The sequence below is a fragment of the Polyergus mexicanus genome, unplaced genomic scaffold (genome assembly GCF_030449975.1).
Source record: "Polyergus mexicanus isolate NDT 795.1 unplaced genomic scaffold, iyPolMexi1.0 SCAF_14, whole genome shotgun sequence".
Taxonomy (NCBI): Eukaryota; Metazoa; Arthropoda; class Insecta; order Hymenoptera; family Formicidae; genus Polyergus; species Polyergus mexicanus.
Genome location: NW_027223334.1, coordinates 4,390,200 through 4,406,917, shown reverse-complemented (window position 1 = coordinate 4,406,917; position 16,718 = coordinate 4,390,200). Strand labels below are relative to the sequence as shown.

Below are 16,718 nucleotides of genomic sequence, written 5' to 3'. Positions count from 1 at the left end.
AATAATACATATATATTTATCAATGATTAAAATGAAGAAACTATTCTGCTATAGTTGAATATACAGCGCAAAATTATTGATTGGATAAAATTACTATTGGTTGTTTTTTTATTAAAATTAAGAGAATTAACTTATATTATTTATGTTTAGAAAATCGTGTATATATAAAGATATGGATATATATAACAATAAAAACTTGATTTCTTGAACAACTCTTTATTTCCACATATGCTAAATTGTTAAATAAATGAATTTTGTAACAAATTTATGAATAAATCTTTTAACAAATATTATTAATATTTGTAAAACTAATTTTTGTTTCAAATTACAATTATAATGATAATTTAAATTATATTACATAATTTTAGATATTTTTTTTTAAGAGAAAACTTTAAATATACTAATAGCTAATAATAATTTCAAACTTAAATAACAAATTGCACTTATATTGTATTAATTAATATACTTTGCAACACAATTAGAATCACAAAATTAAAAAGAGTCAAATTCATGTATTTTTGCAAAAAAATGTCGTATGGTCGTAGAACTGTTTAAAAAAAGCATTTTAAAGAGAAAATGTTAAGTTTTATTACAATTAATAGAATGGATGAAAAAATTGTTCTCTACGTACTCGCCTATTAAAGTTGAAGTTTTTTTCTACAATTCCAAAGCTCATTTTAAAGTAGCACCACTTGTAATAAAATCTATATAAGAAAAATCGTTAGAAAAATTTCCGTTAGAGCATTGGAAAGTTATGTTTTCTAGCTTTAAAATCTGTTTTAAATATCACTCTGTGATAATTTTTTCAAAAAGTATATCAATTTGAATTTCATCCTTTCTACGCCTTTTTACGCCGAAGTACAATAATTTCCTAATTTTGTTGCAAAATATAGTATTACACTAATAACAATTAATAATATTATAAATTAATTAAATTTAGAAATATTATAAATTATAAATTTATTATAATAGTAATTAATATGATAAATTTAACCTTCTCGGTACATTCGAGTATTCGCGATATTATTTTTTGTTTTAACGCTATACATTAATAAGAAATGAGTTTTTTAGGCTTTTCCCCACATGAAAACTATAATTTTTACATCCACAAACTTTTCATAAACATATTTGTCAAAATCTTTGAGATTCATGTATGATTCGTTAATTATAACACATTTGTTAATAATATATAAGTGTGTACCGTTAGAATAAATCTAATTTAAACAAAAATGGAAACGCAATTCGATTTTCATTTGAAAGAAAAACAATAAAGCAATTATACTTTTTGTAATTAAAAAAATTGTTAAATAAACTATTAAATGTTTCAACATAATGCATACTTTAATTCTGCTAATTCTCCTAAAAGAAGTATTTAACTCAAATAATGACGTTGAGAACTCAAAATGAAAAGAGTGCAGACTATGATTTTCGATTTTAGAACATAAAAATCTAAAAACTTAAGTATTTAACATTAAATCTACCGACAACTTATTTATACCAAATGCAGAAATTTTTAAACTTTGATAACGTTTTGACCGATTGTTTAACTAGTCGTGGTAGGTTTAGTGTTAAAATCATTCAATATAAAAAAAACATATTAGTTAAAAAAAATATTTCTTATGTTAATTAAGACTCTAGGCCAATAAAAAAAAGATCATAAGCCGAAAGCTCATAGACTAATAAGAAAAAAGATTATAATGAAAAAATAATAAGCTTTTGAGACATTTAAATAACTTGCGGATTTGCTTCTTCAGAGTTTTTTTGTTGTCTGCTAAGCCTTTGACCACCTTGGCGAAACCATTCTTTCGTGATGTCTTCAAACTCTTTGTTTGTGAATTGATGTTGAGACAAAATTGTTGCTGAATTATTAAAGAAATTTTACATTAAATTAAATTGCATATTTTATAAATTTATTTATAAATATAAAAATATATTTTACCTTGTATTCCTGTCAATATAGACTTTAAACTATTTATTTTAAAATGATTACGTAGTCCTTTCCAGGATGATACCTTGGCAACTTCATTAGAAAATAAAGTTCGATATATACGAATTAAATTTTCTTTAGCGGACCCTCCGCCTATGCGAGATATATACAGCATCTTTAGAAATAAAACATACCAATAATATAATTTACATTATTCTATTTAAATAAAATTTGCATTTAAATAACTTAATTAAACTTACAAATTTGTTGTACTCATCTGCATTTTCTGATAAATTCTTTTCAAAAGCTATTACTTCATTTATACTCTTAAACGGAAAAGATTTTTGTATATTCGATGTATCCCTGGCAGATGCTTTAGACTTATATTGGTTATGTTGTGTTTCTATGTTTTTTAAACGAGTACCTATAGCTTGTATGTCTAATGAAATTGTAGTTATAGCTGTACATATTTTTTCAAAATTATCTAAAAAATTAATAATATTGAGTAAACAATGCCATAAAGAAATATTAATAAGATTATAAGATAAAAAGTAAATACAAAACCTTCCATTTTATCTGACATTTCTGACACTAACGTATATACATCCTGCATATCTAGAAATATTAAAAAAGTATTAGATTACTCATAATACACAATAACTATAATTTTAAAAAAACCGTTTTATTATAGAGATAATAAAAATGGAATAAAAGAATTAAAATAAAAATTACTTTTGTGAGGTACTATAGTTCCATCAAGAATTTCTATATCAATATTATTAATAATTGTTGAATCCAAAATATTTGAGATTGATTGAATATTTTTGGCTGATTGTGAGACATTGTGGATTCATGGTGGATTTGGTATAATTGAACGTGAGTCATCAGAATCAGATTCTTGTCAGATTCATTATCATAAACAGTATTTAGTGACCGTTTTGTGCATGACTTCTTTATTTGATTTGTATTATTTACATCGCTTGAAGAATAATTCGTTGCTCTTTGTCTAGCCTCATCTAATGAATCTTGATTAGGACTAAACCGTAATTTACAAATTACATTATTTTTTAAAAATATTAAAAAAATAATTACATAAATTCTGAAGTAAAATATAAATTACCATAATATCCATGAAATTTGATAGGATAAAGTGTCCATTTAGGATCATTAGTAACAGGTGGAGTTTGTTTCACAATAAACATGTTTATATTTTTTACCGATGGCCACCAGCATTCTGTTAAATTGGAAGAAAGCCATAAAGAACTTCTGATACAATCTCTTCTTCATTATTCCCATCGCTTGGAAAAGTTACGACAGCGAAATTTTTTACCATTATTAATAATCTGTAAAAAAGTAAAACTTGTTAAATAATTTAATATTGTTTTCAATTATATATTCTATCAATATGAGTACTCGCCATAAACATATATCTTGTTGGTGCAGTAAAGGCAAGACCACAGCTTCTTCGTCACATAAAGGCAGTTTTACACATTTTAATTTAATATCAGACAATGAAATAGTAATTAACTCATACTGTGACTCGTTAATTTTTTTAATTCCGATATTTAAAGAGTTGCATGGAATGCGAAAAAATGATTTAATATTTAAATACTTTTTGCCAATAATGTAAATCTGTTTATTTTTAAAATAAATTGTCGTAAGTGAAATCGTCGTACCATCTAACAAAAGACAACAATTATCAGCAGTTCTTGTACTTAGATAGAAACCTTTACATTGAACTGATTTTATTATCTTTTTGCCATTTATAATACGTACTTTTTACCTATTGGATAATTCTTTTCTACATTTGTTATATTAAAATTATCCTCTTCTTTACAACGATTGACTAATTGTTCTAATGGCCGACTCGAAGATCTAATTCTGGATTTAATTTTTGCATGTAATTTTCGAACTTAAACGCACTAAATTTATCTAACACTCCCCATAATTTTACATAATAACACAAATGAATTAAATTATGAACGTTATATGATATATATTGATGACCATATAATGTGCAATAATTTTCAACAAAATACAATAATGAACTGTGTGCATAATCAAGCAGTTGTACGCAATATTCTTTGCTACATAAAATTCGAATTGCTATGCTCAGACTCAAAAAATGAACATATTTATCACGTGATAATTTTTTAAAAAAGATTATTGGCCCAGTATATAATAATAGTCTTAATTCGGTGGCTTTAAATCGATCAATCTCATCTAATTTCCTTGGCTTTCTAGCAAATTCCTTAGGTAGGAATAATGACATAGATAATAAAGAAGTTGAAGCAAGAGTTATCTGAGTTGCAACCATACGAACATTATGTTTACCTTTAATCCAAAATTGCAACAATTTTTTCATTACTCTTAATAGTATGAGATGCATGTAGTCTAAAGGAAATTGAGTAACCATTCCAATGTTTAAATCTTCAAGATTTGAAGTGATTTTATGGTGTTCTTGTTTTCTTAATTTAAAAGATTCATCTGATCTTAATATTGCATTAATTTCTGGGTACGTTACTCGATTTTCTATGTAATCTCCCTCTTGAATACAATTACCGCATCCAAAATACGCATTATGTCCTTTAGTTCCCTTGATAAACGATTTTGCAGGAGCATCGCAGATAAATACGTTCAATTTCACAGTTATTTTTTTGCCGTATTCTACAATGCCAGTTTGGAAAATTTCTAAACAATCATCCTTAAAATATTTCAAAAAAGTATTGCAACATTTTGGCTTTTCAAAACCATGATAAACACCAATTATAAACGGTTCGGTGTAAACATCTGCAACTATACTACCTAAAATAGGCCAAAATTGACTCCCAGAAGATTTTGTTGAAGGAAGAACATCTATATTCACATTAATATTTATCTGAGATGGTAAATTATTTCGACAATAATGCTTACGAATAGATTTTTTCAAACTATCATCTAAACCTGCATGATAATATTTTCCTGGTGTCATTTCAATAATGTCTACTTGTTTGGGAGTTTGAAATAGAGTTCGAGCATCAATAGGAACATTATGGCCGTATTTTACTAGAATTTTCAGTAAACTACTAATAGCAGAATGACTGACACGATTTTCAATAGCCCATAATCGGATGTCGTTAATAAGTTCTGTTTTACAAAATTCTGTTTTAGAAAATTTATCACTTGAAATACTTAACTGAAGACTATTTTTATCAATACTAATTTCCGAATGTTCAGAAACTAAATCATGATTATTTTCTGTTATGAGTGTTCATTACATTGGAATAATCGATATCAATTTCTTTTAGTACATTTTGCTGCTGAGGTAATTGTTCGATGTTACCTGGCTCATTCGATAAACTTACGATATTATTTTGAATTTCCAAATTTGAATTAATAGTCATTTGGCAAATATTACAAAATTTTTTTAAGAAAATACGTCGCCGCTGACTTGGCGTTAAAGAATTAATGTCTAGTCTTAATTTTGATTTGGACATAATATATAATTTTATAAAGCAATAGGAAATAGATGAATTGCTATTATGTATACGAATATAGGTTTGGGTTTGCCTGATATTATTGTTTATATTATATTCTCCTTTTTCACTGAAACAATATATAGGAAGCTTATATGGAGAATTAAAAATATTTTGACAAATAAAAAATGTTTTAAGACATTTGCAGTTTTTTATCGAAATAAACTAATTCAATAATTAAAATATAATTTATGTAATATTTTAAGGACGCTAATAGGAAATTTCAGAAAAAATGCAATCTATATTTCTTAAATAGTATTTCATTTATATATGAAAAATTTGATTTCTCACAATTATGGTGAAACAACCTACATAATTTTTTAATGTCTTTTAATGGAAATATTTTTGTAATGTCTTTTAGTTTTATAATTAATTAAACACGAATAATTTTTTTTGTTACGTTGCATGTTATTATAAACTATAAATTATAAATTAAAGTAATATATAAGCATATTGCACGCATAATATTTACAATTTTTTAAGACCTATAACTTCATTATGTAATGACTTGTAATAATTAATGCTATCATGTTTAAATATTTTAATTGAATAAAAATCAGTTTACATCAAATTAATTCACGATCAAATACCAAATTGAAAAATTAAGACTCAAGCATAGAAAATATTTATTAATTATAAGATTCTATTTCATTTGCAAAAAATTATTATGAAAACAGTCAATAATAAACTTTCAAAATATATGAAGTATACGAAAAAATATATCTACAGTTTTTTCTAATGCAGATATCTTGCTCAACAATATAAAAGCTATATTTCATAATTGATATCATTTATCATTGGAATTACCATTACGATTATTATAAAAAAATTATAGACCGGAATTTAATATGCAATGCAAAACAAAATAAAAAATCTATAATTAAGAGATGATGTAACTTTACACTCGAAATGTTCAAGCTTCTGATTCAAAAAGTAATGCAAATAAAAGATTTCTTGTTTTTCTCATTATATGAGAATCTCACTTTCCTTGATGTTGAACAAGAATTTTCGACAAATCTCACTTACTGATACGTAACTAAGACGTTGCGGACGATCACAACTTGCGTACATAGCGTTTTTAGCCTTGTGTGCCGAAAAGCGGATCTGCTCACTTTCCTTGATGTTGCGCAAGAATTTTCGACTAATCATACTTACTGACACGTTAACTAAGACGTTCCGAACGAACAAAACTTGCGTACATAGCGATCTTAGCCCTGTGTGCCAAAAAGCGGTTATACTCACTTTCCTTGATGTTGCGCAAGAATTTTCGACTAATCTTACTTACTGACACGTAACTAAGACGTTCCGAATGAACAAAACTTGCGTACATAGCGATCTTAGCACCGTGTGCCAAAAAGCGGTTATGCTCACTTTCCTTGATGTTGCGCAAGAATTTTCGACTAATCTTACTTACTGACACGTAACTAAGACGTTCCGAATGAACAAAACTTGCGTACATAGCGATCTTAGCACCGTGTGCCGAAAAGCAGTTCTGCTCACTTTCCTTGATGTTGCACAAGAATTTTCGACAAATCTCACTTACTGACACGCAACTAAGACGTTCCGAACGAACAAAACTTGCGTACATAGCGATCTTAACCCTGTGTGCCGAAAAGAGGTTCTGCTCTATTACCATGATGTTGCACAAGAATTTTCGACAAATCTCACTTACTGACACGCAACTAAGACGTTCCGAACGAACAAAACTTGCGTACATAGCGATCTTAGCCCTGTGTGCCAAAAAGCGGTTCTGCTCACTTTCCTTGATGTTGCGCAAGAATTTTCAACTAATCTTACTTACTGACGCGTAACTAAGACGTTCCGAATGAACAAAACTTGCGTACATAGCGATCTTAGCACCGTATGCCGAAAAGCGGTTTTGCTCACTTTCCTTGATGTTGCACAACAATTTTCGACAAATCTCACTTACTGACACGTAACTAAGACGTTCCGAACGCACAAAACTTGCGTACATAGCGATCTTAGCCCTGTGTGCCAAAAAGCGGTTCTGCTCACTTTCCTTGATGTTGCGCAAGAATTTTCGACTAATCTTACTTACTGACACGTAACTAAGACGTTCCGAATGAACAAAACTTGCGTACATAGCGATCTTAGCACTGTATGCCGAAAAGCGGTTCTGCTCACTTTCCTTGATGTTGCACAACAATTTTCGACAAATCTCATGTGACGTCCTAATCGCATGTCTATTTTTTAAATAAACATTAAATTATTATTAACGCATCCATAGGAGGTGAAAAGAATAAAATTCAAAGAGAATTGTTCGTTCAGTAGAGAGTGCAACTTTAAATGTAAGACTTGTATTTGCGAATCACCCCGTATATAGCCAACGTTCAAGCGCGCCAGCGGATGACGCAGAAATAACCATCCTATGTCGACCATAAGAATAATTAATAATTTATATTTGCACTTAAGATTGCACAGCTAGTTAGGCAATTCGAACGCTTCAAAATTATAACATATATATATGTACTATATACAAATATACGAAAGATCTTTTAATAAACGATAACTTTTAATAAACGAAACTAACTTCAAAAGCATTAAATTCAATAAGGAGATACAAGCAAAAGGAATGAAACAGTGAACAATGCAAATGTAACATTATTAAACGTTATTAACTAACAAATGCGCGTCCCGTATGAACATAGCAAAATGGGACGTTGGTACATGCTTTAATATAATAATTTTAAGTACACATACATTTATATATGCACACCGTAGTGTTTAACTTTATATTATTTTATATCCTTTATTTAGTAGCATTAAGAATCTTTATACGCATTTATATACTCTATACTACGCGCATACGAATCATATACAACGTGGCGTTCTTCATTATTAATAATGCGTTTAGCAATAAGAAGCTAGGAATATAAGAAATAATATTTTATTCACTGTAGCATTATAAGAGTTTTATAAGAGTCTTAAACTGTGCATGGTATGCGGACTAGCCGTCGATCAATATTCTTATTCGCCCGCTCAATAAGATTAAGGACAAACAAGTTTGAATGTTGCGAGGCTACGATATAGCTGTCCTTGCACAGAGATCCCTACCAGCGGCGATTCCACTTGCCATTGCTCCCGCCCATGGGTCTCCCACCAGCATCAGGAAGCTTAAGGCAAAAGCATAGGAAGAATATCCCACCATCTACAAAGAGGCGATCCCACTGCAGCAGCTCTCCCACCAACACCTGAAGACCGGAGGAGCTCAGTGCGAGCCCGACGCCCAGCATTACTATTCGCGACGGCAAACTGTTAACACATTTACTACTTTCGAGCTCCGAATACCTTTGTCAAGCGTCAGTAATCCGGCGTTACGCGTCGTCAAACTTCTGTACAAGTCTTTAAGACTCTTAGATATACTCTGAAACGGAGTTTACCAGCCGCTAGCATAGCGACTGTAATAATAATAGAAATTCAACGTTAAGTATAAATAAAGTGATTCTTTTTATATTGCAACGATTCGTAATTATTTAACGACCGGCCATTCCTACATCCTCGATCGGCCGTCGTCCACTATGCTGCTGACTAGCAGACGCAGTAAATTCTTTGGAGCCTTCGGAAGACCATCCGTAAGAGGAAATCCAGTGTGTTTAGAGAACATCATACAGTATTTAGATACAAAAATCTGGTGAGTCAAGGTAATACCGATTTCACAACGACAAGTTATAAGTCTTCTGGTCCCCGGTAGACCCGGTGAATGCAGGGTGACCGAAAAAGAAACAAAACATCTTAAGAAATAATCATTTTATCCGATTTTAAATACTTAAACTCTGGATTAAACACAGACTCACTACTACTATTATTTCAATTGATATAGTCACGTTTTAAGAGATTAGTTAGAGTAGGATAGTATGGCCGGTTTTGGCTCAGTTTTGTGTGAGTGTGAGAGAGAGGGTATCGTTGGGGAGGAAGAGAGAGAGATAGTTTCGGAGCAGTTTGTAGGCGCCCGAGGGATGGAGAGCGGGCTGGGCGGGTGCATGGGGGGGTAAGTAGAGTGAGAGGGGAAGCGCGGCCGGGGGGAAGCGGTGGGTACGAGTCGCCGAGAGCGCTCAAGAGATGGCGCTCGGGGGGTGGCGGTTCCTCCCGATTCGCGACCTTGACGCGACTCGCGCTTCTAGCGCGCGATCCGCCGTCGCGATTCTTTAGGGGGGCGCGCCGCTTCTAGCGCGCGATCCGCGAGCGGGCGGCGGGCGCCCGGCGTCGAGGGGGCGGGGGATCGTCGGTGGGCGGTCGAGCGGACGGAGGGGCGTCCCTCGTCGCTCTCCTCTTCTCGAGGCGCGCGTTAGCGCGAGCGCGCTTGTCGCTTTAGCGAGATGGCGAATCTTCGAAAGGTCGTGAAATAAAGAGATATCGTCGTTCTAGCGAAAGAGGTGAGGTGTTTTTATTGTTTTCTTTTACAAATTTTTTAATATATTAATAATACGATGATACGAGTACGCGAGTGAGCGTATCACGATTCTCCGAAGAGCAGAGCCTGCAGTTCGCAATCGATTATATCGTTGCGGTCGAAGTTATCGCTCTCGCGTATCATCGCGGGAATAAGCGCCTTATCGCGAGCGCCTGCCGCGATGTCGAGGAAACGAGTTAGCTTGTTGTCCACGCGCGCGGTTAAACCGCTTAAAGATGCAACGATGCGGTTGACGCAAAGTTCCAGATTTAATATATTTACGACGGTGCTCTTCGATACGACTAGGCGAATTTTAGGCGTTTCGAGACGAAGTATTTGGAGATTGTTGAGTTTGCCGAATCGTAGCGTCAACTGTCCGAATTGTATTGGCGTCGGGCGCGCCTCGTCGCGCTCGTCGGAGCGAAAGTGCGACAGAAGCGCGGGTCGTAGATCGAGCAGTTCCTTCCACGTATCCGGCGTTAGCGAGATTTCTTTGCCGTGACAATCTCCGAGGACGATTTCTACGAAAGAGGGTCGGCTGACGTTAACGCTAATTTCCAGATGTTTATATGCGGTTTTGGTCAATGGATAGCGTCTTCCTAAGATTCTGAGCGGTCGCGCGACCGAGACGTCCGCGTCGTGTCTTGGCGTTCGATCGCGATCTCGTCTAAAAAATAGATATGAGCGATGAGAGAAACGGTGTTAGCGAATTATTAGTTCGAATAAATGTTCGATAGTCTTACCCATTGTCCATTTTAGCTTTTTTAACGTATTCCGCGCTATCTTCGCGGTCTCGTTCGGTTAGTCTCGATCGATCGTCGAATGAGTGTTGCTGCTGCGGTTGTCCCCCCATTGTCGCGTACATCGTCGCTCGTTTTTTCTCGTTCTTTCTCGTTTGTTCCTTTTTGCGCGTTAGCTTCGGTGTTCTCCGTCAATAATGAAGCGCTTAATGGATGGACGGTCTTTATATACTCGCGTAGAGATCGCTTCTTCCCCTTTCGCGCGTTTTCTCTTATATATTCTATTTTTAAAAAATAACGGTAGAGTCGCTCTAGTCGTTCTCATCGTCGATTCTCTCTTTCTCGATCGTGTCGCTGAGACGATAGACGCGACTAAGGAGATCGCGCAATTGCCTTAGCAGTCCATCCGTAGGACACTCGATGCCGAGCGCGCGTAGATCGAAAGGACCCGCCGAGATTACGGTATTTGTAAATTCGTTGAAGGCGTAGAACTGACGTTTGGCGAAGAAATATAGATTACCATCGATGTATCGGAAGGCCGACGTTATCGCGGACGGAATTCCGGGAAATATATCTTTTAATGGAGCGTGTCAGTAGGATAGTAAGGCCGGTTTTGGCTCAGTTTTACGTGAGTGTGAGAGAGAGGGTATCGTTGGGGAATAAGAGAGAGAGATAGTTTCGGAGCAGTTTGTGGGCGCCCGAGGGATGGAGAGCGGGCTGGGCGGGTGCATGGGGGGGTAAGTAGGGTGAGAGGGGAAGCGCGGTCGGGGGGAAGCGGTGGGTACGAGTCGCCGAGAGCGCTCGAGAGATGGCGTTCGGGGGTGGCGGTTCCTCCCGATTCGCGACCTCGACGCGACTCGCGCCCCTAGCGCGCGGTCCGCCGTCGCGATTCTTTAGGGGGGCGCTTCTAGCGCGCGATCCGCCGCTTCTAGCGCGCGATCCGCCGTCGCGATTCTTTAGGGGGGCGCGCCGCTTCTAGCGCGCGATCCGCCGTCGCGATTCTTTAGGGGGGCGCGCCGCTTCTAGCGCGCGATCCGCCGTCGCGATTCTTTAGGGGGGCGCTTCTAGCGCGCGATCCGCGAGCGGGCGGCGGGCGCCCGGCGTCGAGGGGGCGGGGGATCGTCGGTGGGCGGTCGAGCGGACGGAGGGGCGTCCCTCGTCGCTCTCCTCCTCTCGAGGCGCGCGTTAGCGCGAGCGCGCTCGTCGCGTTTCGGGGCGAGTTTTTTTTCATTTTCCGGCGACGTCGCGCGTCCGAGAGCGAGTATCCGGTTCGGTTAATCGGGGGCGCGTCCTCGCTATTTTCCTCGTTATAAAAGGACGCCGCGATGATCTCGAGGTGTTAGTACGTTCGAGGATATTTCGCGGCGCGATGAAGCGCGCGCCGAGCGCTTTAACGAGATTAGCCGGAAGAGCGGTGAATGTTCGAATCGGAAGTATCGAGGATATATGGAATTTGGAGATACCGAATTGTTTGAAGAAAGAACTACGCGAACGTTATATAGAGGATCGTTTGTACTGTATAGAAGAGATCGATTTCGCGGAAGAGTTCGTGCGAGAGGCGAGCGAGACGCGATTCGACGAACCTTTCGCGAATGTCGGAGCCGATGGCTATTTGCTCTATCGCAATTGGAGACAGCGATACGGAATTCCGAAATTTTCGTGGGAGGTGAATCACGTCGTGCATTGTTTCTTTAAGTTCGGTTGCCGATTCGAGAACGGAGAGTATTTCGAGGAGAACGAGAGATATTGCGCGTATTGCGCGCGTAGCTCGAGTTTCGCGAAGAGCGTATCGACGCACGTGACGAAAACGGTGTATAGCGAGATGGTGCCCGCTTGCGATCTCGTCGACGAGGTTTTCGACGTGTCGAATAATTGGTGCGCCGGCTGCGAGACGAGAGCTTTGTTCTACATCGAGAATTACGACGAGGAGGAGACGTGGTTTATTTGTAAAAAATCTTGGCGTTCGTTAGACGACGAGTGACAAGATGGAGGCGCGCGATCTTCTCGATAGCGCGCGGGACGTCGCGACGGGGAACGCGTATCGCGCGTGGGCGCGACGGTGCGACGAGTGTCTCGAGTCTCTGCGGGAGAGATGTCGAGGAGAGCGCCGAGGGAGATCGACCGGAGCGATCAATTATCTTATCGCTCGAATCGTTCGATTAACGGGCGCGAGAGACGATCTGCGTCGACGTTTCGAACGCGTGGGAGGCGGCGTAGAGGAACGCGAGGGATTCTCGTGGTCCGAGATCGAGACGGCTTTCTCTAGACGCGTTTTAACCGGCGCGGTTATTAATTTCGATTATATCGAACCTCGACGATTTCTCGAGGACGCTAGAGATACCGTGCTCGATCGAATAAGCGATGTTATGAATGAATATAACGGTGTTAAGGTCAATACCGTATTTATTGGCGAGTTCGTTTCGGGCGACAAGATCGATATTAAGACTATTGTCACGAAGAATTATCCGCTTCTACCTCTTTCCGACTTGCGAGAGTGGTACGAGAAGCGAGTGGTCGACGCTACTCTAACCTCGTTGGAAGAATTTCAGGAGCGCGATAGTGGATGGGCGTTATCGCGAATATTCAATTTAACTGTGAACGTGAACAGATACAATCCTATGCACGCGGGATGTCGCGTTAAATTGCCGCGAGAGATCGCGTTGAAGAAAGCGGTGATAAACGTGCAATCTAATGACAATGCGTGTTTCGCATGGGCGGTGGTCGCCGCTCTGTATCCAGCTGAAAAAAATGTGGGTCGGGAATCTTCGTACCCGCATTACACGACGGTGGTGAATCTGAAGGGCGTTAAATTTCCTATGAGTTTGAACAAAATTACTAGATTCGAGCGTATTAACGACATATCTATTAATGTGTATACCGTTCGAGATAAAAAGGAGGGAAAAGACGGTTGTCGCGTTGTTCCTTTGCGTCTCACTGACGATAAAAAGAACAGACACGTTAATCTGTTGTATTTTGACGATATGACGCGACGAGATGACGCGACGCATTTCGCGTGGATTAAGAATTTGTCGCGACTCGTCGGCTCGCAACTCAGCGGTAGACGACATAAATCGCATATATGCGATCGGTGAGTACTAATTAAAAAAATCGTCGCGCGATGTTGATAATGCGTGAGATTTAAAATGTGCGTTATGTCGCAGATGCATGCACTATTTTCGAACGAGCGATAAGTTATCGGCTCACAGCGTGGAATGCGGAAGGATGAACGAGTGCGCTATAGTCCTTCCTACCAAAGACGACAAATGGTTAGAGTTTCGTAACTATAGTAGAAAGGAGCGACTTCCATTCGTGGTGTACGCTGATCTCGAATGCGTACTGAAGAAGAAAGAGGAGAGGAGAACGTCGAATACATCTATCGTTCAGCATCACGAAGTTTATAGCGCCGGATATTACGCGCGATGCGCGCTCGATGGCGTTAGCTCTACTTACAGAGCTTATCGCGGTGAAAATTGCGTAATGTGGTTCGTTAGAGAACTGCACGATCTAGCGCTTCGCGCGAAAATTGTTCTCGATATCGATGCTCCTATGACAAATCTTACATCGGATAAATGGGAGAGATTCGTAAACGCGATGCGCTGCAGCATATGCGAGATACCGTTCGAATTGGGAGACGCTCGCGTGCGCGATCACTGTCATTTGACTGGACGGTACAGAGGTCCGATTAATTGTAATTTAAATTATAAGGATACTTACGTAATTCCCGTATTCTTTCACAATTTATCGGGTTACGACGCGCATTTTATCATTAAAGATGTAGCTAACGCTTTTCCCGGTAGCGTGGAAATATTGCCGATAACGAAAGAAACGTATATCTCTTTCACGAAGAACGTCGAAGATGCGTGGGACGAGGGATGGTTCGGAAAACGCTTGAAGTTGCATTTCGTGGATTCTTTCAAATTTTTAAGCGCGAGTCTCGAGAAATTGGCGTCGTATCTAGACAAAAGCGAGTTGAGGATCGCGCGTTCGGAATTTTCCGATCTTAGCGACGCCGATTTCGAGCTTCTCGCGCGAAAGGGTGTATTTCCGTACGAGTATGTCGACGACGTAGATAAATTGTTAGAGACTCGTCTACCGCCGCGCGAGGCTTTTCACAGTTCGCTAACCGGTGACGCGATATCTGAGAACGATTACGCGCGCGCGATAAGAGTCTGGGAGCGATTTCGCGTCGAAACGTTAGGCGATTATAGTGATTTGTATTTAAAGACCGACGTTCTTCTATTGGTCGATGTTTTCGAAAATTTTCGTGACGCGTGTATGAGAAGTTATAATTTAGATCCCGCGTATTATTACACGTTACCGGGATACACATGGGACGCTATGTTGAAGTATACGAGTGTGCGATTCGAATTATTAACCGACATTGATATGGTAATGTTCGTGAAGCGTGGAATACGCGGCGGGCTAAGTCAATGTTCCAACAGATACGCACGCGCTAATAACAAATATTTACAGTCATACGATTCTTCGGAACCATCGTCGTATCTCATGTACTTCGATATAAATAATTTGTACGGATGGGCGATGTGTCAATCGTTGCCTTACGAAAATTTTCGATGGGTCGATAACGTTACGAGCGTTGACTTAATGTCCGTGACATCGGACTCGCCTATCGGTTATATTCTAGAGGTCGACCTTGCATATCCGTCCGACCTTCACGATTCTCACGCTGACTTGCCATTCTGCCCGACGCGCGATAAGCCGCCCGGAAAACGAGACGAGAAGCTTCTCGCCACGCTGTACGATAAGAACCGTTACGTAATATATTATCGCAATTTGCAGCAATGCGTTCGACACGGATTACGCATTACGAAAATACACAGAATATTGCGATTCGCGCAATCTTCATGGTTGCGCGAATACATCGAACTGAATACACGATTACGAATTAACGCGAAAAACGAGTTTGAGAAAAATCTATACAAATTAATGAATAATGCCGTGTTTGGCAAAACTATGGAAAACGTGCGCAATCATTCGAATGTTCGACTCGTGACTCGATGGGACGGGCGATACGGCGCGGAGGCGATGATCGCGAAGCCGAATTTTCACAGTAGAAGCGTTTTCGCGGAGGATCTCGTAGCTGTAGAATTGCGTAAACTTGAGATTAAGTTCAATAAACCAATTTATGTAGGTATGTGTATTCTCGATATATCTAAAATTCGTTTATACGAATTTCACTACGAGTACATGCTACCATTGTATCGAGATAAGTGTAAAATAATGTACACCGATACGGATAGTCTCATTTATCGCGTCGAGTGCGAGGACATATACGAGAATATGAAGCGCGATATCGACAAGTTCGATACGAGCGATTACGCAATGGACAATGCGTATGGAATGCCTCTCGCTAATAAAAAAATACCCGGTGCGATGAAGGATGAGAACGCTGGCGCGATTATGACCGAATTTATTGGACTTAGAGCGAAAATGTACGCGCTGCGAGTCGCCGGTAAAAGCGATACAAAAAGAATCAAGGGTGTTAAGAGCGGCGTTGTCGCGAGAACGATAACGTTTGACGATTACGCGCGCTGTCTTCGACAGGGGATCGAGATGAAGCGCGAGCAGTTTTGTATAAGATCCGAGTTACACGAGATGTATACAGTATCGGAATTGAAAATCGCGCTCAGTCCGCACGATGACAAACGATACACGATATCGGGAACTACGGATACGTTACCGTGGGGACATTATAAAATACCGTTGTAGGGAGCGAAAAAATACTATACGTTTCTTAAAACATTTAAACTTTAGTTAGTAGTTTATTTAGTATAAACATATTTTATAAATAATATATTACCATTGTATTTTCGATATAATTCACGATTGCGTCGAAAAAACATCGATGGACGTTCTACGAATCGTTTCGAAGAACAAATTTGCGCGAATAATATAATTTGAATATAATTTGAATATAATTTGAATATAATTTATTATAATAGATTTTTAATAAAATAATAAAAATTAATCGGTTTTATTTATTAGATTTTAATAAAAAATCGTGAAAATGTTCGATCAGTCTTATATATAATAGGTATTAGATATAAAATCTATTATAAATAAGACTGATCGTACATTTTCACGATCTTTCTATTATGCTCTCG

General features: G+C 38.0%; 2 protein-coding genes across 2 annotated transcripts; one reads left to right on the top strand and one right to left on the bottom strand.

Moving 5' to 3' along the window:
* Positions 1-9,916: 9,916 nt before the first annotated feature.
* Positions 9,917-11,116, bottom strand: LOC138939570 (uncharacterized). The gene is made up of 2 exons (XM_070307444.1): positions 11,055-11,116; positions 9,917-10,520 (listed from the first exon to the last, which is right to left on the bottom strand). Exons 1-2 carry the CDS (start codon positions 11,114-11,116, stop codon positions 9,917-9,919), a joined length of 666 nt encoding a protein of 221 aa, XP_070163545.1.
* Positions 11,117-12,959: 1,843 nt separating this feature from the next.
* On the top strand, positions 12,960-16,323 carry LOC138939569 (uncharacterized). The gene is made up of 4 exons (XM_070307443.1): positions 12,960-13,681; positions 13,755-14,658; positions 15,067-15,369; positions 15,799-16,323. The coding sequence occupies exons 1-4, from the start codon at positions 12,960-12,962 to the stop codon at positions 16,321-16,323; spliced, it is 2,454 nt and encodes an 817-aa protein (XP_070163544.1).
* Positions 16,324-16,718: the final 395 nt, after the last annotated feature.

Coding starts and splice junctions, on each gene's coding strand:
- LOC138939570 (XM_070307444.1), bottom strand. CDS start 11,116: ATGGTAATCTATATTTCTTCGCCAAACGTCAGTTCTACGCCTTCAACG. Junction 10,521..11,054: donor TCAACGAATTTACAAATACC/GTAATCTCGGCG, acceptor TCTATTTTTTAG/ACGAGATCGCGATCGAACGC.
- LOC138939569 (XM_070307443.1), top strand. CDS start 12,960: ATGAATGAATATAACGGTGTTAAGGTCAATACCGTATTTATTGGCGAG. Junction 14,659..15,066: donor CGTACGAGTATGTCGACGAC/GTAGATAAATTG, acceptor AAATATTTACAG/TCATACGATTCTTCGGAACC. Junction 15,370..15,798: donor TGTACGATAAGAACCGTTAC/GTAATATATTAT, acceptor TTTCACTACGAG/TACATGCTACCATTGTATCG.